Here is a 24,819-nt window from a genome sequence, read left to right as displayed (position 1 = left end):
CTGGAAAATTCTTAGAGAGATGGGAATACCAGACCACCTTACCTGCCTCCTGAGAAATCTGTATGTGGGTCAAGAAGCAAGAGTTAGAACCAAACATGGAACAATGGACTGGTTCCAAATTGGGAAATGAGTACATCAAGGCTGTCTATTGTCATCCTGCTTATTTAACTTATATGCAGAGTACATCATGAGAAACGCTGGGCTGGATGAAGCACAAGCTGAAATCAAGATTGCCAGGAGAAATATCAATAACCTCAGATATGCAGATGACACCACCCTTATGGCAGAAAGTGGAGAGGAACTAAAGAGCCTACTGATATGGTGAAAGAGGAGAGTGAAAAAGCTGACTTAGAATTCAACATTCAAAAAACTAAGATCATGGCATCTGGTCCCATCACTTCATGACCAGTAGATGGGTAAACAGTCTTTATTTTTTGGGCTTCGAAATTACTGCAGATGGTGACTACAGCCATGAAATTAAAAGATGCTTGCTCCTTAGAAGAAAAGCTATGAACCAACCTAGACGGCATATTAAAACGCTGAGACATTAATTTGCCAACAAAGGTCTGTTTAGTCAAAGCTATGGTTTTTCCAGTAGTCATGTATAGATGTGAGAGTTGGACCATAAAGAAGGATGAGTGCCAAGGAACTGATGGTTTTGAACTGTGGTGTTGGAGAAGACTCTTGAGAGTCCCTTGGACTGCAAGGAGATCAAACCAGTCAATCCTGAAGGAAATCTATCCTGAATATTCATTGGAAGGACTGATGCTGAAGCTGAAACTCCAATACTTTGGTCACCTGATGCAAAGAGTCAACTCATTAGAAAAGACCCTAATGCTGGGAAAAATTGACAGCAGGAAGAGGAGGGGACAACAGAGGACGAAATGGTTGGATGGCATCACTGACTCAATGGACATGAGTTTGAGCAAGCTCTGGGAGATGGTAAGTGTCAGGGAAGCCTGGTGTGCTGCAGTCCATGGGGTGGCAAAGAGTCAGACACGACTGGGTGACTGAGCAATGCTCAAAAATTGGCCAAAATTGTTCTTATCTCGTTGTAATTCTATAAGAACTGAAATCTGTGTATTACGGCCATCATTTTAATAATCTCATATTCCATAACCCCATAACCCTATAAGCAAGCCATTGATATAGTTTAATTGCCAATAAAGTATCTAGGAAGAAATGAAGTTTATAGACCGTTGGGTTTATGACCTGATGCCAAGTTCCACTTGACTCTTCTGCTTGGGCCTGAGAGCTGCTTCCACTCCTCTCGTAGAGCTTAAACTGGCAGTGCTGCCACCACATGACTGCAGGAGGCAGCCTGCGCCTGGACGAAGCATCGCGTATGTTACGTATGCAGCACTTCAGGTAAAATTACATTGACATGTTGAGCGTCATTGAACAAGCATGAAATTGTAGGTATAATCTGATACCGTTCATTCCTTGAAGAGGCATTTATTGAGTGACTGTTAAGTGCAAAGCAGGCTTCCCTGGTGACTCAGCCAGTAAAAAATCCTCCTGCAATGTGGGAGACCTGGGTTTGACCCCTGGTTTGGGAAGATCCTCTGGAGAAGGGTGCCCACTCCAATATTCTGGCCTGGAGAATTCCATGGACTGTATGGTCCATGGGGTTGCAAAGAATCAGATATGACTGAGCAACTTTCACTTTTGCTAAGTGCAAAGCTATGTGCAAACCTATGGGTTTTGCTAAGTGCAAACCTATGGGTTTTGGGCACAGTCCTGAATCAAGCTACCTCCATGGGGTTCCCAGTTGGAAATCCAGTGAGGGAGGGGCACATAGAAAATCATTGCACATTTGATTAATTATCACAGAGGTAGCTCCTATGTGGGAAGAGACAGTTTCTTTGAGACAGGGTGTGAACCCAGCCTGTGACGCCTTCCTTGATGAGAAAGCACTTTACCCATGACCTCAACTATGGGGATATTGGAGTAGGGGAGTGGAGTAATTGATCTGGTTGGGGCTGTTAAAAGGTCCCTTTGACACTTGTCTGGACAAAAGGTTGAAGTGGGTAGAGTATGTGGCAGGGAGAAGAAATACAGTTATTGCAAGAGTCCTGCAAACGTGGTGCTTTAGAATATGATCTACACTGATTTTTGCAAAATTTATTCATCTCAATTATATCACTAAAATTAAGGTCCAAAAAAATCTCCTTAAAATGCTCTTAACTTTTTCTTGCTAACAGTTGAAGACTTGGTTTCAAAGGTTTATCCATTCATCCACATCTAAAATAAACTGTTTTAGCCTTATGCTTAAGAAGAATAGCCTAAGGTTACCATCCTACTTTTCTCAAAACTACAAAAAACCTATGTGGGGCCTATTAATTTTTAATTTCTATCACTCAGTGAAGAAGAGAGAAATTATCATGGTGGGAAGTATAAGAAATATAAGTAGTCTGTTTTTCTTGAATTCAAGTGACTATTCCTCTACAAGATTGGCTTTTCCTCTTCAAAAATTCTAGATGAGCTAGAGATCATTGGATTTAAATATAGTTTTTCTCTTACCAAATTTCTTAGCAGCTGTGGTTGTTACAAGAATTTGGAATGATGAGAATCTGAGCTTCGTAACGTACAATGTTGTGTTTTGAATATCATTTTAAATGGGCAAACCTCTAAGATCCTTAGTTTTTGTTTTTGTTTTTTTTTCCCAGCAGAACCTTAAGATTTTCAATGCAGTTCTCAAACTTGAGAATATTTTTTCTTTAATTCCTCGGGTCTGAGGTTATGTATAATGTGTGATGTTTTGGAAAAGGCAGTCTAAAGTCTTGTATTCAGAGTGTAGTCAATGGACCAGCAGCATCAGCCTCACTTGGGAGTTTGTGTGAAATGCAAAATCTGGAATCCTGGGCCCCTCTCCAGACCTGTCAAATTTATTTTCAAACAAGCTCCCCAGGTCACTTCTGTGCTCCATCCAGTCCTTAATCCACTGCAGTCTTTTCCTCTCTCTCTCCTTTCCATACTACTGTGTCTGTTCTGCCCCAGGCCCCAGTGTCCTCCTGTTGAAAAGCAGCATTTGGAACCTGTGTGTGTTTGAGCAAGACTGTGGAGAGCCTCTGCCTTCTGTGTTTTTTTGCATCCGCTCACGATGAGCATGCTCAGTTCTGACAACTCCTTTCTTCTTGAAATGCTCTTCTGCTTTGCCTGGATATTATCATTTCTAATTTTCTATTTCTGTCTGCTCTTTCTCTGTGTCCTTAAGCTCATCTTTCTCTATGTGCTAGGTTGCTTCAGTCATGTCCGAATCTTTGCAACCTGTAGCCCACCAGGCTCCTCTGTCAGTAGGATGCTCCAGGCAAGAATACTGGGTTCTTCCCAGCCTGGGGATCGAATCCTCATCTCCGATGCCTCCTGCACTGGCAGGAGGGTTCTTTACCGCTCGCACCACCTTTCTGTACCTAGCCAGAAATTGGGGAGTGTCTATCCTAGCTCTCTTCTCACTCTGCACCCATAATTCTCTAGACAGTATCATGCTCTCCCATGACTTCTTTCTTCATTCGTGCATTCAAGAAGTGTTTATTGAGGCCTACACTGGTGCCAAGCATTCTACTGTGTGCTTGAAATGTGGTCAGGCATACTATACTTTCTTAACTTCGAGGAGGCAAACAAGAAAGAGCCAATTTCACTCGAGTGTCTTAGTAATATAAGCAGAATGTGATCAGGGAACACAAAGAAGATGCACATTTGTGGGGAAGTCTAGTAAGACCTTCTGGAGGAAATGTTTAGATTGCTTTGGATTTAGATTTCTTTCCCCTGGTGTGTTTCATAGCATTTTACACTCAATGTATTCATAATAATTACAGTAACAAAAGTAAACTTCTACAATGTCTATGTTTCATTCTCTATTATCTATTGTATCAGTCAGGGCAGGCTACTCTATGCTGTGTAACAAAAATAATCATAATACATTAGTGGTTTAACAACACTGAAAGTCAGTTTCCCGTTTGCAGCACATGCTTTACAAGATGACAGGGGGCTGCGCTCATTCAGGTCACTCAGGGACTACACTGATGGGCTAGCCGTCATCTTGAGCCTTGTGGTTATTGTGTCAGGGAGAAAGAAAAGAGCCCGAGAGGTTCTTTTTAAAATGTATGTAATGTGGCATCATTAATTATAATCATAATGCGGTACATTAAACCCCCAGAACATACCCATCTTATAACTGGAGGTCTGGACACTTTGATTGGCATCAAAGATGTCAAGAGACAGAGAATGAGGCCAGAGGATGTAACCCCAGCATGTGTCCTAGTAGAATGGGAGAGAGTTGAAAATATTTGATAAATAACTTGAATGACAATCATCCCACCTCAGTAAATATCTTCATTTACCCATAACTCAAACTGGAAACCTTGAAGGGACCTCTGATGCTTTTTGTTAAGTTCCTATAATTTTAGCTCTGAAAGCTCTCTCTTAAATGTTCCCCTTGCCCTCACTGCCTTTGCCTTGGCTCAGTCCATCTTTTTCCCTTGGACTGTTGCAGTAGCCTTCCAACTGTCTGCTAGACTTAGCCCCTTTCAAGTATCACTTTGTTGTCTGAGTGGTTAGGGTTAAGATCAACTCCAAAGTTTTAACAGGAATACCCTTCACAGTCTGGCTCCATTTCCTTTGCTCTTGCCAGTTCCCTCTGTGCTAGCCATGTTTAGTTACTTGCTCCTCAGCTTTTGTGTATTTTTCCCCTTGCTCTATCTAGAAAGTTCTCCATTCCTTAATGCGGGGAATTGTTTCCTCATAAATGCTTGGCTCAAATCTAGAAAATCCCTAGTTATCTTTTAAGATTCACATGGAGGATCATTATCACCTAAGATATCTTTCCTAATTTTCTCTAATGGAATCTCAGCTTCTTCTCTAATTTTTGTCAACAAATTGTCATATGCATATCCTTCTCAAAGCATTTGTATCATGGTCTGTATTTTTACATACATACCTGTCTGCCTTAGCTAATCTGTAAACATCTTGATGAAAACCTCTAACTAAATTTTGTAATTTGCTCTCAGCAGAGAGTAAATACATAGCTCCTGGAACATAGAAAATGCATGCTTGTGCTCAGTCCTTAAGTCCTGTCTGACTCCTAGAGACCCCATGGACTGTAGCCCACCAGGCTCCTCTGTCTATAGGATTTCCCAGGCAAGGATACTGGAGTGGGTTGTCATTTCCTCCTCTAGGGGATCTTTCCAATCCAGGGATCAAGCCTGCATCTCCTACATTGGCAGGCGGATTTTTTACTGCTGAGCCATAAATGTATTACCACATGCCTAGAAGTGTTAAAGCTGAAGCTCTGATACTTTGGCCACTTGATGTGAAGAGCTGACTCTTTAGAAAAGACCCTGATGCTGGGAAAGATTGAAGGCAGGAGGAGAAAGGGACAACAGAGGATGAGACGGTTGGATGGCATCACCAACACAATGGAGATGAGTTTGAGAAAACTCTGAGAGATGATAGACAGGGAAGCTTGGCATGCTGCAGTCCATGGGGTCACAAAGAGTTGGACATGACTGGGTGACTGAACAATAAGAGATATAAAGATAAGGAGTTTATTTCAAACTCATAGGAAGATAAATTTCTTACATGCCTATGATGGTTGAGTTTTTTAACTTGTATACCTTGTCCAAAGTGAAAAGCATGTGTGACTGTCTGAGTATGGGTACATATCTTATCCCAACTCAATTTTTGGGCCAAGTTAATGTAAGCTTCAGTTTCCTTCTCTCTGAAACTTCATCAAGAAGGGTTAATTATAGCATCCGCATCATAGGATTGTTGGAAGACTAACTCGGCAGATTCTTACAGTAAAGACACTTAGTCTAGTGCCTGTGTTAGTTTTGTATTGCTGCTGTAATGTTAATGCTGTAACGAAGCTTAAAATAGCACAAATGTAGTAGTTTAGAGTTATAGAGACCAGAAGTCCAAAATAGGCCTCATGGGGTTAAAATTAAGGTGTTGGTAGGCGACTCTGGGGACCAGTCTGTTTTCTGCCTTTTCCAGCTTCTAGAGTCTTGCTACATTGCTTGGTTTGTGTCCCATCTTCAAAATGAGCAATGGCTGACTGAGCCTTTCTCACACTGTTATAGCTCTGACATGCACTTTCTTACCTTCTTCTGTTTGTAAGGACCCAGTGAATACCTTGGGCTCACCTAGATAGCCTAGGATAATTTCTCCATCTCAGACTCCATAACTTACATTTGCAACCCCTTTTGCCATGTAAGGAGTGCGAAGTAACCTATGCCCAGGTTCTGGGACTTGGGATGTGGACATCTCTGGGGGAGCATTAATTTGGCTGCCACAGTGCTCAATCTGCTAGTTGTATTGATAAGTGATCGGTAGTGCTTGGATTTTATTATTGAAATTGCAGACCATTTCTTAAACATTGTGCTTCCTAGGTGGCTTCGTGGTAAAGAATCCACTGCCAGTGCAGGAGACACAGGTTTGATCCCTGAGTCCTAAAGATCCCCTGGAGGAGGAAATGGCAATCCACTCCCTTTTCTTGCCTGGAGAATCCCACTGACAGAGGAGCATAGCAGGCTATAGTCCATGGGGTTGCAACAATTTGGACATGACTGAGCGTCTGAACACTCATAAACATTGTTAAATAGAACTGTGTTGTAGCTGAAACACTTTTGAAACATACAACCCTGATACAGTGTGGCCTTCTATTAATAACTTAGCATGAAAGGGCCACGGTTATTTTACTCTAAAGTAGGGTTAAGTGATTCACTTTTGAAAATTTTCTTAGCCATTTTATTATGCTGGGTTACATTTAGAGTAAAAGGAAATTGGCATTTATTTATAAGTACCTTAAATGGATGGGGAAACAGTGTCAGACTTTATTCTTGGGGGCTCCAAAATCACTGCAGATGGTGATTGCAGCCATGAAATTAAAAGACGCTTACTCCTTGGAAGGAAAGTTATGACCAACCTAGACAGCATATTAAAAAGCAGAGACATTACGTTGTCCACAAAAGTCCGTCTAGTCAAGGCTATGGTTTTTCCAGTGGTCATGTATGGATGTGAGAATTGGACTGTGAAGAAAGCTGAGTGCCTAAGAATTGATGCTTTTGAAGTGTGGTGTTGGAGAAGACTCTTGAGAGTCCCTTGAACTGCAAGGAGATCCAACCAGTCCATCCTAAAGGAGATCAGTCCTGGGTGTTCATTGGAAGGACTGATGCTGAAGCTGAAACTCCAATACTTTGGCCACCTGGTGTGAAGAGTTGACTCATTGGAAAAGACCCTGATGCTGGGAGCGATTGGGGGCAGGAGGAGAAGGGGCCAACAAGGGATGAGATGGCTGGATGGCATCACTGACTCAATGGACATGAGTTTGAGTAAACTCCGGGAGTTGGTGATGGACAGGGAGGCCTGGCATGCTGCGATTCATGGGGTCGCAAAGAGTCAGACACACTGACTAACTGACCTTATAGCCCTAAGGGAGCTTCCCTAATATGTCACTTGGTTGAGAATCCACCTGCAATGCGGGAGTCTCTGGTTCGATTCCTGGGTCGGGAAGATCCGCTGGAGAAGGGATAGGCTAGCCACTCCAGTACGCTTGGGCTTCCCTTGTGGCTCAGTTGGTAAAGAATCCACCTGCAATGCAGGAGACCTGGGTTTGATCCCTAGATTGGGCAGATCCCCTGAAGGGAAGGCTTACCCACTCCAGTATCCTGGACTAGAGAATTGCATGGACTGTATAGTCCATGGGGTCACAAAGAGTCGGACTCAACTGAGCACCTTTCACTTATAGCCCTAAAAAAGACTATTTTGCTTTTATTACTATCACTGTGCGGTAATGGCTAACAGTTGCTGAGAACTTACTGTGTGCCAGGAACTGTTCCAAGTGTTTATGTGTGTATTGACTAACACAGCCCACTGTGGGGAGGCACTTTTACTTTCCTTATTTTGCATCAGTTGAGAGTTTGCCCAGAGTTTCAGGGCTGGTGAGTACTAGTGATGGGATTTAAACTCAGGTGGTCAGGCTGTAGAACCTATACTTTTAAACAGAGCACTATAAAAATAGGACTATGGAGAAGGATGTGGCAACACTTGAAGAATGAAAACTGTACTCTGGGCTAATAACTCATAGCATTTTTATAGCTCATTGTGGTGTAGCTTGAGAGTGTTTAGTCTTATTGAATTCTATTTTTTGTGCTTTGAAAAAAAATGCATAATAGAGGGCCAACTGTGAGTTGAGAGTTAGTCAGTTTCCAGAGATGCTTGAAAATATTGTCTGGTGAGTTCAGGCTTTTAAAGACAGGTCCTTTAAGTTTGTTGTCTCTGTCTGTTGTCTTTCTCTCAAAAATATAGTTGACGGACATTAGGTACGGCAACTATCAAATATCATGTGTTATCTTTTTTTTTTTTTCCTGCCAACTTGCTTTGATGTGGAGAGTTTAAGAGCCAAGAATCTGCCTTTTTTTTTTTTTCCTTTAGAAAGTTGTTATTCAAGTCAGTGTTTCTTGAAAAAGTCAGTGTTTACAGGATATTTTAGAGCAAACATGCTATTAACACTTTCAATACTGTGGCTAGGTAAAAAACTTAAAGAAGATTAATAAGGCCAGTCATTACAAACAAAATGGTAAGAACAAGTGTTGAAGCATTTCGCATGATAAGGAACCTGACTTAAATGCATCACACAAGGATATGACTGAGGAACTGCATGTGTTCAGAGTGTGTTAACAAAGATGGATGCTGATCACAGGGTTAGTGCCATAAGTAAGTTAACTTTATGTACCTTACACATTCATTACAGCCACATTAGTGGAAATGACATGTGCAAGAACATCTCTTTATGCCAAAATTAGCAAAGAAGAGAGTAAACTAGTAAATTAAAAATAAAATTATATCTAATTAATTACTAATTTTTTTGCATGAATGTAATACGTATTTTATAGTGATCAAGTCTATTGTATACACTTTGATTTACGATAAATTCTAAATCACTTTGAAAATCAAACTCAATTAAATGAAGTCTTTTCTTTCCCCTACTGCATTTAATATTTACTCGTAATCACAGTTTGGGGAGTGTGTTACCTGCACCACATGGGCATGATTCAGCTTTTACACTCCACTGTTTTATTTAGACTCCTCTGGCAGATGAAACTGTTGACCTTAGTTAGCTAGAAAACAGCTGCTTTTCTATTTTGATTTGTAGTTAATGTTTCCCAAGTGTCAAGCACATGTAGAGAAATTTTTTCCATAGAATGATATTAAACATTTTATTTATATTTCTTTTATTTTTAATGGTCCATGAGCTGTTTAGAAAAGTGAGAGCCAATTAGAGCATTCACTGTAAATGCTTTTAGGGAAAAAAAACTCCCTTGGGTATTTGTATAATGGATCAATATCACGTTCATTTATTTTAGTGGTATACTCAATCAGAGTGCTGTATTCTGGAAACACTCTGTTGTCTGTTTTGACTATGTTAAAAATACATGGTCTCTTTCAAAGTTTTCAGATTCTCTGCCTAAAGCCAATGCTAGAGGATTCCCAACAGTCTTAGGTTGGGCTGTTTGTTTTGTTCATGAATAAATACCTTGAGAAAGTGACCAGTTGATAATTTTACTTTAATGCCTCTTTCTTATAATCATGTTTTGTAGCTTCTGGTCAAAGACAAAGATGACTTAGTTTCTTTTAGTTTTGTTGGAATTACAGTTATTTTTTGGATTTCTATAAGTCTTGGTAAATTTGGAGGCCTCTTATTTTTACCATCTACTGTGTGTAGTTCACGGAAAGCTAGTGTCAACTGTGGAGAAACAGAAGGCTGGAGGTACGCTGGCGCTCCTGTCCTCTGTGGCAGGTAGAGATGGAGAGCTGCATAAAATGATGTGTGACATTGAGACACCGTGAGAGCAGGAGGGAAGCACCAAGACTCCCCACATTTTACTCATGGCGAGTCCCAGGTGAGGTGGGCACCAGGAAACCTCGGTAGAGACTCTAGTTTCTAAACCTTTAGCTCTTGAGAAGCGATCTTCTCCTCACAGGGTTATGTGACTGATGGTAGAAGAGATCGTGGTCGTCCCAATGATGTGGGTGGATTTGCTGGCCATCATCATCTTTCTCTTTGCTTGCCCAGTAGGGCAGCTCTAGAGTTTTCCTAATATGTATATTTTTTAAATAAATACTTCTAATAATGCCTTAAAATATCTTTTTTTGATCTTTCAGGAACATTAAAAAAGGCCAATTTTAAATCAAATGGGAGTGAACCTTTGGTCACTGATAGTAAAGTCCACATGTCTGATGTTATTTTTCTGAATACAATTCATAATGAGAGCACTGTGACATCTGCTGCCCATCCCACCCAACACATTCCAGCCTGGACCATGGATGCTTCTCTCCCAGCAGACCACAATCACAGGAACACAGGTAAGTCTGAAGGTGTCAATGCCTGGGCCCTTTAACATCTGTGGAATCCACAGGTAGATTTTTTAAGCATGGCGACTGATGCTCTTAATTCACAGTATCTTACTGGTCACACAGGAAAAGCTCTGCGCCCTTGTCTGGGAAGCATAGCTGAGTGTCCTGTTTCTAAACATGAAATACCATCAGTTCAGCCATCCAGACAGGGGACAGAAGTAAGAAATAAAAATGTACCAGTGCCATTCAATGTTTTTGAAGCATAAAAATTTATGCTGCTTACATTAGTATAATGGTGTTGATTTTGTGGTGGTTCACCTCTGAATGTTTGTGCCTCTGCTTTAAAGTTTTAGGTTACTTATTTTAAGATGGTTAAATTAATAAGTAAATCAAGTTACTTATTTTGTTATTGGTACCTTGTGGCAGGTAGCCCAATTGTATGGTTCAAGGTATTTTCACTGTCAACATCTTTGCCATCTTAGACATCTTTGCTACAAACATTTCTGCCTCCTAATTAACTGGTTGTAAGTTAATTTTGTCATAAAAGATAAAACAATGAAAAATAAAGGACATTTTAAAGGATTTAATGAAACAAGAAATTAACAAAATTTTTTAAAATATATGGCTAAATACAAAATTTTTGAATACGTTTAAAATATGTGTAGATTCATGGTGACGCAGCACAAATAACTGATTTTGTGAGTTGTACCTGGTCTTCAAAGTCTTCTGTTTATAGTATTTTTACACACTTATTTTTTTTGGCGTGATCATTTCTCCTCACTTGGCATTGGGTTTTTCCTTTTTTGCTAAAATTTGTCCCTTCGTTAACAGAGGCATCAGTCTCCAAATCGTAGAATGCATATTTGTAACTGAGTTCTGTATTGCATTGTGAAAGTCTTCTACACTGTTGTGTGTTCTTGGCATATTGCCACATGTTTGTTGATAGACTTTCTGAAGTTCTATGGAAAATGTGGGTTCAACTCTGCACCACTGAGGTCCTCAGCCTCCTTCTCCTCCAGTATAGTATGTTTCAAAATAAGAAACCATCTTGAAGCAAATCATTGTCATCTCTCAGCTCAATAAAGCTATCAATATCATCTCTAGCTGAAAGAAATGCTAATACATTTCACCTCGTTGAAAGCAAATTGTCAGGCCCCAAATTGTCAACCATTAGTTTATCTTTCACTGCAAAATTGCCACACAGACGGTTAGTTACATGGTGAAAATGTCTGTGACGGAGATGCTTATAGTGAGAATACCAGGCACACAGTTTTGTAATCGAATGCCAAGGAATTTGAGGGTTATCCCCTCATTTGTTTTCCAGGTGTCTATATGTTCATTCTTGTTTTCCTGTTTTCTCGGCTGTGAGATTTGTTTTACTTATTGACTGATGAATAATCACACCTTGAGGAAAATGGCATGTGCAAAACTTTTATTTGAGGGCAAATGGAGGTATTTTTCAACTATTCCAGAAAAAGATCTGGAAGAGAGAGAGGGAAAACAGAAAGTGTAGAGTTGGGTCTTAGATGGTGGCAGATGATATGCTCTGGAATGTAACTCTGTCCCTCTCTAGTTCTTTCAGGAAAGTTACTAACCTTCTGGAATGCTAGTGGGAGTGGATTAGTGTGGAAATGACCCAGTCGGTACTCATACATCATAATCAGAGCTCAGTCACTGGTAAAAGGTTTCTCTGCAGTGCTCTTGATTCTTACTTTCTGCCTCCTAAAACAATGTTGTGTGATTGAAAGTTCCACAAAACCCATTTATCCCTTATCACTTTCCTGTTTGGTCCTCCCTCTTTCATCAAAACCTCCAGGGGAGAATCACATCTTAGGTCTAGGAAAGAATATTTATTTTCATTCTGAGCCAGGAAGGGAAGGATTAAGCTGACTCTTAAGCTATCACAGTATAAATTTGCCGGCATCTGAAGAAAAGCAGGATTATTCTGTTTCTCTAACACCAAAGAGTTAGAATGTTTGGATTCTACAGAGCACCAATAGATGTTAACTGTTTCCTATGCTTAGTGTTCACCAGTGATTCCTAAGATTCATACTTATTAACTGACAGTAATACTGCAAACCCAAATTATGCCAGGTAAATTGTATTTTCCTCATGAGTTTAATTTTGAGGTTTTTAATATTTTGGTCATGTCTTAAACACTTCATTATTCTTAGGACTGTGTTTTTCAACAGAAGGACAGAAGTAATTTAAGCAAAAATTCAGTCCAGTTAATGTGGTTGCAATTATAGTAATTGGTATTTTGAAAGTTCCGTCATTGTTAAAATTCAAATAGAGGTGACAAACACATACCCTGAAGAGTAAAGAAATATATGGTCTTGTCCTTGTTGCTCAGTTGGGAAGTTTGATGGGAGTCTGTTTGACTCATTTTCTCTTCCTATTGCTGGAATATTGCTTGAGAATATGAACATAATTTGACATGTAAAGGAAATCCAGGTGAAATTAAAATGCTTAATTGGATAAAGGTGAAAACCTTTGAATATGTGTCATTCTGTGTTCTTAATGTATTTGACTGTTAGCCTTGAGCTTTACTGTCTGTCTGATCATATAGACTCTCAATAGACTGTCTATATTAACTAAAGTTATTTACTGTAAGGGATTTGATAGTTTATCATGCATTTCAATAATATTGCTAGCCTGTGAGTATCAAACTTTGGATAGTTTTCGGGGCATGTTTGAATATTTTCTCTGTGGTTCTTTTAAAAAAAAAATTTTATTGAAGTATAGTTGATTTACAATGTGTTAATTTCTGCTGTACCGAAAGTAATTCAGTTATACATATATATATATATATATATATATATATATATACACATACTTTTCCATATTCTTTTCTATTATGGTTTATCACAAGGGTATTGAACGTAGTTCCCCGTGCTATACAATAGGACCTTGTTTATCTCCCTGTAGCCCTTATAATTAATAAGGTATACAGGACAGATATATACACCATTTTTCAAGGTATGAAATTGAGGCTTCAGGAAATCAAGTTGATTTATCCAGTGTCACTTGTTTACTAGTCAGTAACCATGGAATTGGGATTCAGATCCTGGGGCTCCTGGACCAGTGTTCTTTCAAGTATATCATGCTTCCTTATTTAATTTCACTGCTTTCTTTGCAACAGCAGGAGCATTTCTGAGCAAATTTTAAGCTCTAGGAGAGGAGAGAAAGTAATCTGTTTTGTTTACTGCTTTATTGCCAGTGCTCAATAAAATATTTTTTAAATGAATAAATAGATGAACTACAGTTACTTCAAAAATATAATACCTGATTACTTTTATTGGTAATGCATAATCACACTTCTGTATTTGGTATCTGTTTAGTCAATTTTACTTAAAGTATCATTTAATGCTGTATATCTCTATTAACACATAGCAGAGAATTTGCTTTTATTCCTTTAAAAAACTATTCTCTAATTAAAAGTGGTTTTAAATTTTTGGCATATGTAAAAGCTATTTGAGTCCACTTCAGTTCAAAAATACAGTGGTGAGACATTCTGTCCTATCCAATATCCTGGGTAGAAAAACAAGGGGAGAACTCCTGGCAAAAAAGTACCAGGAAATAGCTTTTCCTAACGACATTTTCTTTTGAGGGTCCTTAATATTATACCATTGCATAGAATACTGCAGTTTGTAAAATTTAACCAGAATATCTCCTATGTTACACTATGTGGCAGAGTTGGGCTTTGTAAATGTGAAATAGGTTTTGCGTGACATCTATTACGTTTGGAGTTTCATTAGTTGCGTTTTGAAAATCAGTTGTAATATAGAAAGGTAAAAGGCCACAGTTATCTTTCATGCTATATTTCAGCAAGGGATTTTTCTAGATTGCATTCTGTATGTGGATTTTTATTTTCATCTTTTCTTCTTATATATATTATAAATATTTAAGCAGGATATATTGAGTTTTAGGGAAAGGGAAAACTCTTTTACCAACCAAGAGCATTTGGGTTAAAAGTAATATGGCACAAAATAAACTAACCCACAAGCTCTCATCAGGGATCAGTGACGAGAGTGGGCTCACGTGCTGAAAGCGCGTTTCGTGTCACCTCAGTCGTGTCTGACTCTTTGCAACCCCATGGACTGTAGCCCTCTAGGCTCCTCTGTCCATGGGATTCTCCAGGCAAAGATACTGGAGTGGTTGCTGTTTCCTCCTCCAGGGGATCTTCCCAACCCAGAGATCGAACCTGTGTCTCTGATGTCTCCTGCATTGGCAGGCGGGTTCTTTACCCTAGCACCACCATGGAAGCCCACGCTTACCTGCTCCTAAATCTTCTATATCAGGTGAAAAATCAGCACTTCTCATTCACTTAGAAAAAAGCTTGTTTGAGATATAATCCACAAACCATAAAATTTGACCTCTAATATATATAATTCAGTTTTTTTTTTTTTTGCTGTGTCAGTTGGCTTATGGGATCTTGGTTCTCCAATGAGGGATTGAATCCAAGCCATGGCAGTGAAAGTACTGAGTCCTAATGACTGGACTGCCAGGGAATTCCTAGTAATTGCATATTTTTAAAATGTATTCACAGAATTGTACAACTATCACCACCACCTAATTTTAGAATATTTTCATCACTGCAAAAAGAGATGCTGTATCCATTATTGCCCATTTCTCCTCTCCCTCAGCCTGTGTCCAAAATTAATCTACTTTTTGTCTCAGTAGATGTGCCTGTTCTGAATATTTCATATAAAGGGCATCATGAAATAAATACTAGGCTTTTGTGACCGGTTTCTCGTATTTTTCTTGGATATGGGCATAGCCCTGGCCTTCTAGTTTCCCAGGGAATATGTCAGAGCTTTTCAAAGGCCATTTCAAACATCTCATTCCCTAGATTTTCCTTCTAAGTGTTTTTTTTATCAATCTCTTACTTTCAACAGGTATCCTTGCCTAAAGTACCTGTGATGTTAAACAATTACTATAGATAGTTTTCAACAAGTACCCTGGGGACAGAAATTTTTGTGAAGAGAAAGTTCTGAGTTAATTCAAGTAAAGACAAGTGCTGAGGATGAATCCTTTTCAGGGAGCTTCTAGACAAGTTGGATGCTGACAGTTCCCTGGAGACAGCTTTTTGATGAGCTTCAAACTCATTCTTCCCCTTCCATTGCCTTCTAGGTTGCTGGTTTTCACAGTTACCAGGGCTGTGAAGCCATTGGTTTTCAAGGCTTCTGTGGAATGGAGGAGAGGGTGATGTGAATAGGGCAAAGTGAATTGCTGCGAAGTTCTTAGTTCTCACTGTGATTCCACCATTTTTCTGGGAACAAATGTTCCTCTAATTAATGCAGACCTTTAGTTACATTCCAAAGTTCTGAAAAATATGATTTTTGACATTTCTTCCTAGTGTTTTTATTGCTTTTATAGAGAAACAGATTTTTGGAGGATCTTACTGTGCCGTTCTGGAAGTGTTTCCTAACCCTGCTTTTATCTTCTTTATCTAGTCTATTGCTTCTTTTGCATTTCCTCCAACATTGACAGTTGATTTTTCTTCTTTTTATGATGAATAAGTATGATCACATTATATATTATTTTAAAATGGAAGACTTTCTTCTCCCCCTTTTTTAAATAAATCACTTCATTTTTCTTCCTTTTGCATCATATTACCCTATTTCTGCCCACAGGTAACCCATGTTGCCCTAGTGTGTACGATTTTGTAGTTTTCCCTTGCTCATACAGTCGTATAAACGTATATACCCAAATGTGTATACAGAATAACATATACTGGAGTGTTTCTGTCTTGAGAAATGGACTATTTCCTGCCGTATCAGTAAACAAAGGATGTCACTGTCATCAGTGATTGCAGTCGCCACCCACGGTGAGTTGGTGAGCCCTGAAGGAATTCAGAAAGGAGCGAATACCTGCCACCTAGCAACTCTGAGACGGTGGCCGCTCCGCACAGTGAGCCCTGAGGTCCCACAGAATGTGGAGCACTGGACACTGACCCCAGGTAGGCGAGGTGCATGTGAGGAGTGATTTCAGTGAGCCCAGACTCCTGCATTTTCTCATACATAGAAAAGCACTAAATTCCTTAACTAGACATCTGGTTTTCTTTAATCAACAATAATCTTTTGACATTCAGACTACCTGCTCTTTGTTGGAAAACTCCTACACAATGCTGAGTTGGACATGATTGAGCACCTAACACTTTCATGCTTCTTCACCTCCTCACCTCGTCAGAGCATTTCTGTTAGAGTTACTTGAGATGCTACCTCCTGGGCTTGAAGTCCTAAAAATTCCTGCCAAATAAAACATAGCTTTCAACTTCTAGGCTGTGAATATTTTTTAAGTCTAACTCATTTTTGTTTTTCAGAAAATGAGATAGCATTTATTACATACAATTTTCTATATAATGTTTTTCTCACTCAAGAATACTTCATGTAGGACTTCCCTAGTGGTCCAGGGGTTAAGAATCTCTCTGCCAGTGCACGGGACACAGGTTTGATCCCTGGTCTGGAAAGATTCCACACGCCACAGTGGCACTAAGCCTGTGCACTGCAACTTCTGAGCCCGTGCTAGAGCCCATTCTTCACAGTAAGCCCGTTCTTCACGCCACCGCGATGGGAAGCCTGTACGCCACAACTAGAGGGTAGCCCCAGGGCAGCAACAAAGACCCAGCACCGCCAAATAAAATACGTTTTTAAAAAAGAATACTTGATGTAAATATCTCTAAGACGGTGATTTAGCTCTAATTCATTATTACAATGATAGAATGACATTCTGTACTGGCATTTTATTTCAACCATTCTCCTAACAATGACATTCACCTTATATACATATTTTTCTCCTCAATGAACTATATAGTCTCTCTTCTAAAGATAAAATGACTTGGATCATGGGAGTGAAACAACAGTGATTTATTAGCACTGATAATTCTGTACCAAAACACCCTAAACATGCACTCTGAATTTGCTGAGTGTAGATAGTTTATACACCAATCAAAAACCTTAAGCTTATTCTTTCTTCCTAGTTTTCTGTTTTTAACACAGTATTAGCTTGAAAGTGATTTCTGCAAGAATATGAAGCTAAGAGAATCAGAGCAAGATCTGAAGTTATACTTGGATGACTCTGCATCAGGAAGCTATCCAAGTGGGTAATGTGGGGAGAGGGGGTCCAATTAGATCCGAAATCACATGAAGTCCCTTCTTTTCCTCTGACGTTTTCTAATCCTGCCAGAGTAGAATCCTGGATGTCTTTTTTATGTTCTTTGGAGGTCATTTCTGCTGTCCTTAGAGTCACCTCTGTAGATTACTGACTGTAGGTTATTGTGCAGTTTGGAGGCGAAATCTGTGCTTATATGTAAATATGGATGGGTCAATGGCTTATCATTCTTCTGTTGTTTTTTGGACAGTATTTCTCTATCTGGGGCCTGAGTAACCTCACATGTTTTCTGGGGGATCCAAGAATTCTCTATAAGAATTTCTTAAATGTACCCTTTTATTTCAATGATAAAAAGTAGTTAATGTACACCTATTCTTGATAACCTGGATAACTGTCTTATAACAAGTACTGATATGAAATTTTGGTGACTGTTGAGCTTCTTTTTTTTAATTATTTATTTATTTTACTTTACAACATTGTAGTGGTTTTTCCATACATTGACTTGAATCCACCACGGGTGTACATGTGTTCCCCATCCTGAACCCCCCTCCCAACTCTCTCCCCATCTCATCCCTCTGGGTCGTCCCAGTGTACCAGCCCCGAGCACCCTGTATCACGCATCAAACCTGGACTGGCGATTCGTTTCACATATGATAATTTACGTGTTTCAATGCCATTCTCCCATATCATCCTGCCCTCGCCCTCTCCCACAGAGTCCAAAAGTCTGTTCTATGCATCTGTGTCTCTTTCGCTGTCTCACATACAGGGCTATCATTACCATCTTTAAATTCCATATACATGCGTTAGTATACTGTATTGGTGTTTTTCTTTCTTGCTTACTTCACTCTGTATAATAGGCTCCAGTTTCATCCACCTCATTAGAACTGATTCAAATGAATTCTTTTTAATGGCTGAGTAATATTCCATTATGTATATGTACCATAGCTTCCTTATCCATTCGTCTGCTGATGGGCATCTAGCTTGCTTCCATGTCCTGGCTATTGTAAACAGAGCTGTGATGAACATTGGGGTACACATGTCTCTTTCAGTTCTGGTTTCCTAGGTATGTATGCCCAGCAGTGGGGTTGCTGGGTCATATGGCAGTTCTACTTCCAGTTTATTAAGGACTCTCCACACTGTTCTCCATAGTGGCTGTACTAGTTTGCATTCCCACCAACAGTGTAAAAGGGTTCCCTTTTCTCCACACCCTCTCCAGCATTTATTGCTTGTAGACTTTTGGATAGCAGCCATTCTGACTGGCGTGAAATGGTACCTCACTGTGGTTTTGATTTGCATTTCTCTGATAATGAGTGATGTTGAGCATCTTTTCATGTGTTTGTTAGCCATCTGTATGTCTTCTTTGGAGAAATGTCTGTTTAGTTCTTTGGCCCACTTTTTGATTTGGTCTTTTATTTTTCTGGAATTTTAATTTTTTCTGGTCTTTTAATTTTCTGGAATTGAGCTGCAGGAGTTGTTTGTATATTTTTGAGGTTAATTCTTTATCCGCTGCTTCATTTGCTGTTATTTTCTCCCATTCGGAAGGCTGTCTTTTCACTTTGCTTATAGTTTCCTTTGTTGTGCAGAAGCTTTTAATTTTAATTAGGTCCCATTTGTTTATTTTTGGTTTTATTTTCAATATTCTGGAAGGTAGGTCATAGAGAATCCTGCTGTGGTTTATGTCAGAGAGTGTTTTGCCTATGTTTTCCTCTAGGAGTTTTATAGTTTCTGGTCTTATATTTAGATCTTTAATCCATTTTGAGTTTATTTTTGTGTATGGTGTTAGAAAGTGTTCTAGTTTCATTCTTTTACAAGTGGTTGACCAGTTTTCCCAGCACCACTTGTTAAAGAGATTGTCTTTTCTCCATTGTATAGTCTTGCCTCCTTTGTCAAAAATAAGGTGTCCATAGGTGCGTGGATTTATCTCTGGGCTTTCTATTTTGTTCCATTGATCTATATTTCTGTCTTTGTGCCAGTACCACACTGTCTTGATGACTGTGGCTTTGTAGTAGAGCCTGAAGTCAGGCAGGTTGATTCCTCCAATTCCATTCTTCTTTCTCAAGATTGCTTTGGCTATTCACGGTTTTGTTTATTTGAGCTTCTATTTATGATAAAGTTGCTGCTAAGCTTTATTTCTTAGACATTTGTCCAGCCATTAAGAAAGGAACAGAGGCAGGTTTGAGAGTCTTCTCAATTGCAGAGCTAAAGTGTATATTGGCATGTTGTACAAAGGATGACTTTGTGGCAGTTAAAACAGAGGAAAACTGATTTACTCAGTGGGGATACATGGTAGAATAAGCTTCCTAAATACCGGAGAACTCATGCTTTAGGAGTTAGCACCATATTCATAGTGTTTTAGCAGAGCACTGTTAACATTAATTCATTAATGTAATTAACTTAAATCTTACTAGTTTTGTAGTTTCATTTCTATTTAATTTATATATATTGACTTTATTGCATGTTAGATCTATAGGTATAAAGGGGTTTATATTTAATTTTTATGTATACCTGCATAACTTTCTCTCTGTGAAAAAGCCTGTACAATTCTTAAACTTGTGAGATACTAGGGAACCTGAATTTTTGCTGTTCATGACATATTCTCTGGAAAAGCAGTGATACTCTACAACAGAGCTTCTTAATATTTTTGTGCCAGGGACTCCTTTGATGATCTGGTCAAGCTTATAATTGCTTTCTCAGATAACTCTTTGATGCTTAAAGCACACCACACAGAATCATAAAGAAAAGCAATTTTATGAAAATCTAGTTATCAAAATGTAAATATAAATTCATGATATAGTAATACATGTGTTTATTTTTTATCACATTAAATAATGATAATGAGCCTAGGACAATAACTATAATTTTATAATATGGATGAACATACATAATATTTTGAAATGTCTATAATAAGTCTATGTTGATATGAAAACAGCTATGATGTCTAATATGTTTTTCTGATTGTTGTCTACATTGATAATTTAAGTAAGCTAAATTTCATTTGAAGCTTATTGGAAATAGAGATAATATTTTTCTCCTGTCCAATTTCTTAATAGACAGCAATTTTCTTCTAACTGAAACATAGTTGTTTTTTAATATTGTTTTAGGTGTACAGCAAAGTGATTCGTTTATATATATATATATATATATATATATATGTATGTAAATATGTATATATTCTTTTTGATCCTTTTCTATTATAATTCATTATGTTTTAGAATATAGGTGCCTGTGTTATACAGTAAGTCCTCGTTTATTTTATATATGAGAGTGTGCACCTGTTAACGCTCCCAGTTTTTCCCCCTACCCCTTCCCCTTTGGTAACCATATGTGTCTTTTCTATGTCTGTGGGTCTGTTCCTGTTTTGTAAATAAGTTCACTTGTAATAATTATTAGATTGTACATATAAGTGATATATAATATTATCTTTGTCTGACTTGCATTACTTAGTATGATATTCACTAGGTCCATTCATGTTGCTTCATATAACATTCAGCTCAGTCTCTCAGTCGTGTCTGAGACTCTGCGACCCCATGAGCCGCAGCACGCCAGGCCTCCCTGTCCATCACCAGTTCCCGGAGTTTACTCAAACCATGTGCATCGAGTCAGTAATGCCATCCAACCATCTCATCCTCTGTCGTCCCCTTCTCCTCCTGCCCCCAATCCCTCCCAGCATCAGGGTCTTTTCCAATGAGTCAACTCTTCACATCAGGTGTCCAAAGTATTGGAGTTTCAGCTTCAGCATCAGTGCTTCCAATGAACACCCAGGACTGATCTTCTTTAGGATGGACTGGTTGGATCTCCTTGCAGTCCAAGGGACTCTCAAGAGTCTTCTCCAACACCACAGTTCAAAAGCATCAATTCTTCGGTGCTCAGCTTTCTTCACAGTCCAATTCTCACATCCATACATGACCACTGGAAAAACCATAGCCTTGACTAGACAGACCTTTGTTGGCAAAGTAGTCTCTGCTTTTTAATATGCTGTCTAGGTTGGTCATAACTTTCCTTCCAAGGAGTAAGCATCTTTTAATTTCATGGCCGCAATCACCATCTGCAGTGATTTTGGAGCCCAAAAAAATACAGTGAGCCACTGTTTCCACTGTGTCCCCATCTATTTCCCATGAAGTGATGGGACCAGATGCCATGATCTTAGTTTTCTGAATGTTGAGCTTTAAACCAACTTTTTCACTCTCCTCTTTCACATTCATCAAGAGGCTTTTTAGTTCCTCTTCACTCTCTGCCATAAGGGTGGTGTCATCTGCACATCTGAGGTTATTGATATTTCTCCCGGCAATCTTGATTCCAGCTTGTGCTTCTTCCAGCCCAGCCTTTCTCACGATGTACTCTGCATAGAAGTTAAATAAGCAGGGTGACAATATACAGCCTTACCATACTCCTTTTCCTATTTGGAACCAGTCTGTTGTTCCATGTCCAGTTCTAACTGTTGCTTCCTGACCTGCATACAGGTTTCTCAAGAGGCAGGTGAGGTGGGCTGGTATTCCCATCTCTTTCAGAATTTTCCGCAGTTTATTGTGATCCACACAGTCAAAGGCTTGTCATGTCGATAAAGCAGAAACAGATGTTTTTCTGGAACTCCCTTGCTTTTTCGATGATCTAGCAGATGTTGGCAATTTGATCTCTGGTTCTTCTGCCTTTTCTAAATCCAGCTTGAACATCTGGAGGTTCACGGTTCACATATTGCTGAAGCCTGGCTTGAAGAATTTTGAGCATTACTTTCCTAGCGTGTGAGATAAGTACAACTGTGCAGAAGTTTGAACATTCTTTGGCATTGCCTTCCTTTGGGATTGGAATGAAAACTGACCTTTTCCAGTCCTGTGGCCATTGCTGAGTTTTCCAAATTTGCTGGCATATTGAGTGCAGCACTTTCACAGCATCATCTTTCAAGATTTGCAATCACTCAACTGGAATTCCATCACCTCCACTAGTTTTGTTTGTAGTGATGCTTTCTAAGGCCCACTTGACTTCACATTCCAGGATGTCTGGCTCTAGGTGAGTGATTACACCACTGTGATTATCTGGGTTGTGAAGATCTTTTTTGTACAGTTCTTCTGTGTATTCTTGCCACCTCTTCTTAGTATCTTCTCCTTCTGTTAGGTCCATACCATTTCTGTCCTTTATCGAACCCATCTTTGCATGAAATGTTCCCTTGGTATCTCTAATTTTCTTGAAGAGATCTCTAGTCTTTCCCATTCTGTTGTTTTCCTCTATTTCTTTGCATTGATCGCTGAGGAAGGCTTTCTTATCTCTCCTTGCTATTCTTTGGAACTCTGCATTCGAATGGGAATATCTTTCCTTTTCTCCTTTGCTTTTTGCTTCTCTTCTTTTTACAGCTATTTGTAAGGCCTCCTCAGGCAGCCATTTTGCTTTTTTGCATTTCTTTTCCATGGGGATGGTCTTGATCCCTGTCTCCCGTACAATGTCACGAACCTCCGTCCATAGTTCATCAGGCACTCTGTCTATCAAATCTAGTCCCTTAAATCTATTTCTCACTTCCACTGTATAATCATAAGGGATTTGGTCTAGGTCATACCTGAATGGTCAAGTGGTTTTCCCTACTTTCTTCAATTTAAATATGAATTTTGCCATAAGGAGTTCATGATCTGAGCCAGTCAGCTCCCGGTCTTGTTTTTGCTGACTGTATAGAGCTTTTCCATCTTTGGCTGCAAAGAATATAATCAATCTGATTTCGGTGTTGACCATCTGGTGATGTCCATGTGTAGAGTCTTCTCTTGTGTTGTTGGAAGAGGATGTTTGCTATGACCAGTGCATTCTCTTGGCAAAACTCTATTAGTCTTTGCCCTGCTTCATTCAGTACTCCAAGTCCAAATTTGCTTGTTACTCTAGGTGTTTCTTGACTTCCTACTTTTGCATCCCATTACCCTATAATGAAAAGGACATCTTTTTTGGGTGTTAGTTCTAAAAGGTCTTGTAGGTCTTCACAGAACAGTTCAACTTCAGCTTATTTAGTGTCACTGGTTGGGGCATTGGCTTGGATTACCGTGGTATTGAATGGTTTGCCTTGGAAACGAACAGAGATCATTCTGTCATTTTTGAGATTGCATCCAAGTACTGCATTTCAGACTCTTGTTGACCATGATGGCTACTCCATTTCTTCTAAGGGATTCCTGCCCACAGTAGTAGATATAATGGTCATCTGAGTTAAATTCACCCATTCCAGTCCATGTTAGTTTGCTGATTCCTAGAATGTCGACATTCACTCTTGCCATCTCCTGTTTGACCACTTCCAATTTGCCTTAATTCATGGACCTAACATTCCAGGTTCCTATGCAGTATTGCTCTTTACAGCATTTGACCTTGCTTCTATCAACAGTCACATCCACAACTGGGTATTGTTTTTACTTTGGCTCCATCCCTTCATTCTTTCTGGAGTTATTTCTCCACTGATTTCCAGTAGCATATTGGACACCTACCAGCCTAGGGAATTCCTCTTTCAGTGTCCTATTTTTTTTTGCCTTTTCATACTGTTCACGGGGTTCTCAGGCACAAACACTGAAGTGGTTTGTCATTCCCTTCTCCCATGGACCACACTCTGTCAGACCTGTCCACCATGACCCGTCCGTCTCGGGTGGCCCCAGACGGCATGGCTCAGTTTCACTGAGTTAGACAAGACTGTGGTCCTGTGATCAGATTGGCTAGTTTTCTGTGATTATGGTTTCAGTCTGTCTGCCTCTGATGCCCTCTCGCAACACCTACCATCTTACTTGGGTTTCTCTTACCTTGGACATGGGGCATCTCTTCATGGCTCCTCCAGCAAAGCGCAGCCACTGCTTTATACCTTGGAGGACGGGTATCTCCTCACAGACGCCCCTCCTGACCTTGAATGTGGAGTAGCTCCTCTTGGCCCTCCTGAGCCTGCCAGCTGCTGCTCCTTGGAAGTGGGGATAATATTATATATCAAATAACATTGCTTCATTCTTTTTTACATCTGAATAATATTCCACTGTATGTATGTGTGTGTGTGTATGTGTGTGTATATATATATAAAACATCTTCTTTATCCATTCATCTGTTGATGTACACTGAGATTGCTTCCATGTCTTGGCTATTGTAAATAATGCTGCTCTGAACATTGGGGTGCACATATCTTTTTTATTAGAGCTTTCATCTTTTCCAGATATATGCCTGGGAGGGGGATTGACAGCAAAAATTTTATGCATGAACCCATTGGGGTCTCTGGATTATAATTAAGAACATATGCTTTAGAGGAAATTCGTGGATTTTTTTTTTTTTTTTTTTTAGTACTTGAGAGAGTCTGAGATCTGCCTAAGCTACTTCACTAGGAATTTGCTACTTTCAAAATTTACTGTAGTCATG

General features: G+C 39.4%; 1 protein-coding gene across 1 annotated transcript in view; it reads left to right on the top strand.

The window, feature by feature from the left end:
- CORIN (corin, serine peptidase) overlaps positions 1–24,819 on the top strand; it is a 267,935-nt gene that overhangs the window by 55,946 nt on the left and 187,170 nt on the right. The window contains exon 3 of the mRNA XM_061164691.1: positions 10,165–10,365. Within this exon, the coding sequence (XP_061020674.1) occupies positions 10,165–10,365 (201 nt within the window). The remainder of the gene's footprint in view (positions 1–10,164; positions 10,366–24,819) is intronic.

The sequence above is a fragment of the Dama dama genome, chromosome 17, assembly GCF_033118175.1.
Source record: "Dama dama isolate Ldn47 chromosome 17, ASM3311817v1, whole genome shotgun sequence".
Classification (NCBI taxonomy): domain Eukaryota; kingdom Metazoa; phylum Chordata; class Mammalia; order Artiodactyla; family Cervidae; genus Dama; species Dama dama.
The sequence above is the reverse complement of the archived record's forward strand: the minus strand, read 5'-3'. Positions and strand labels throughout refer to the sequence as shown.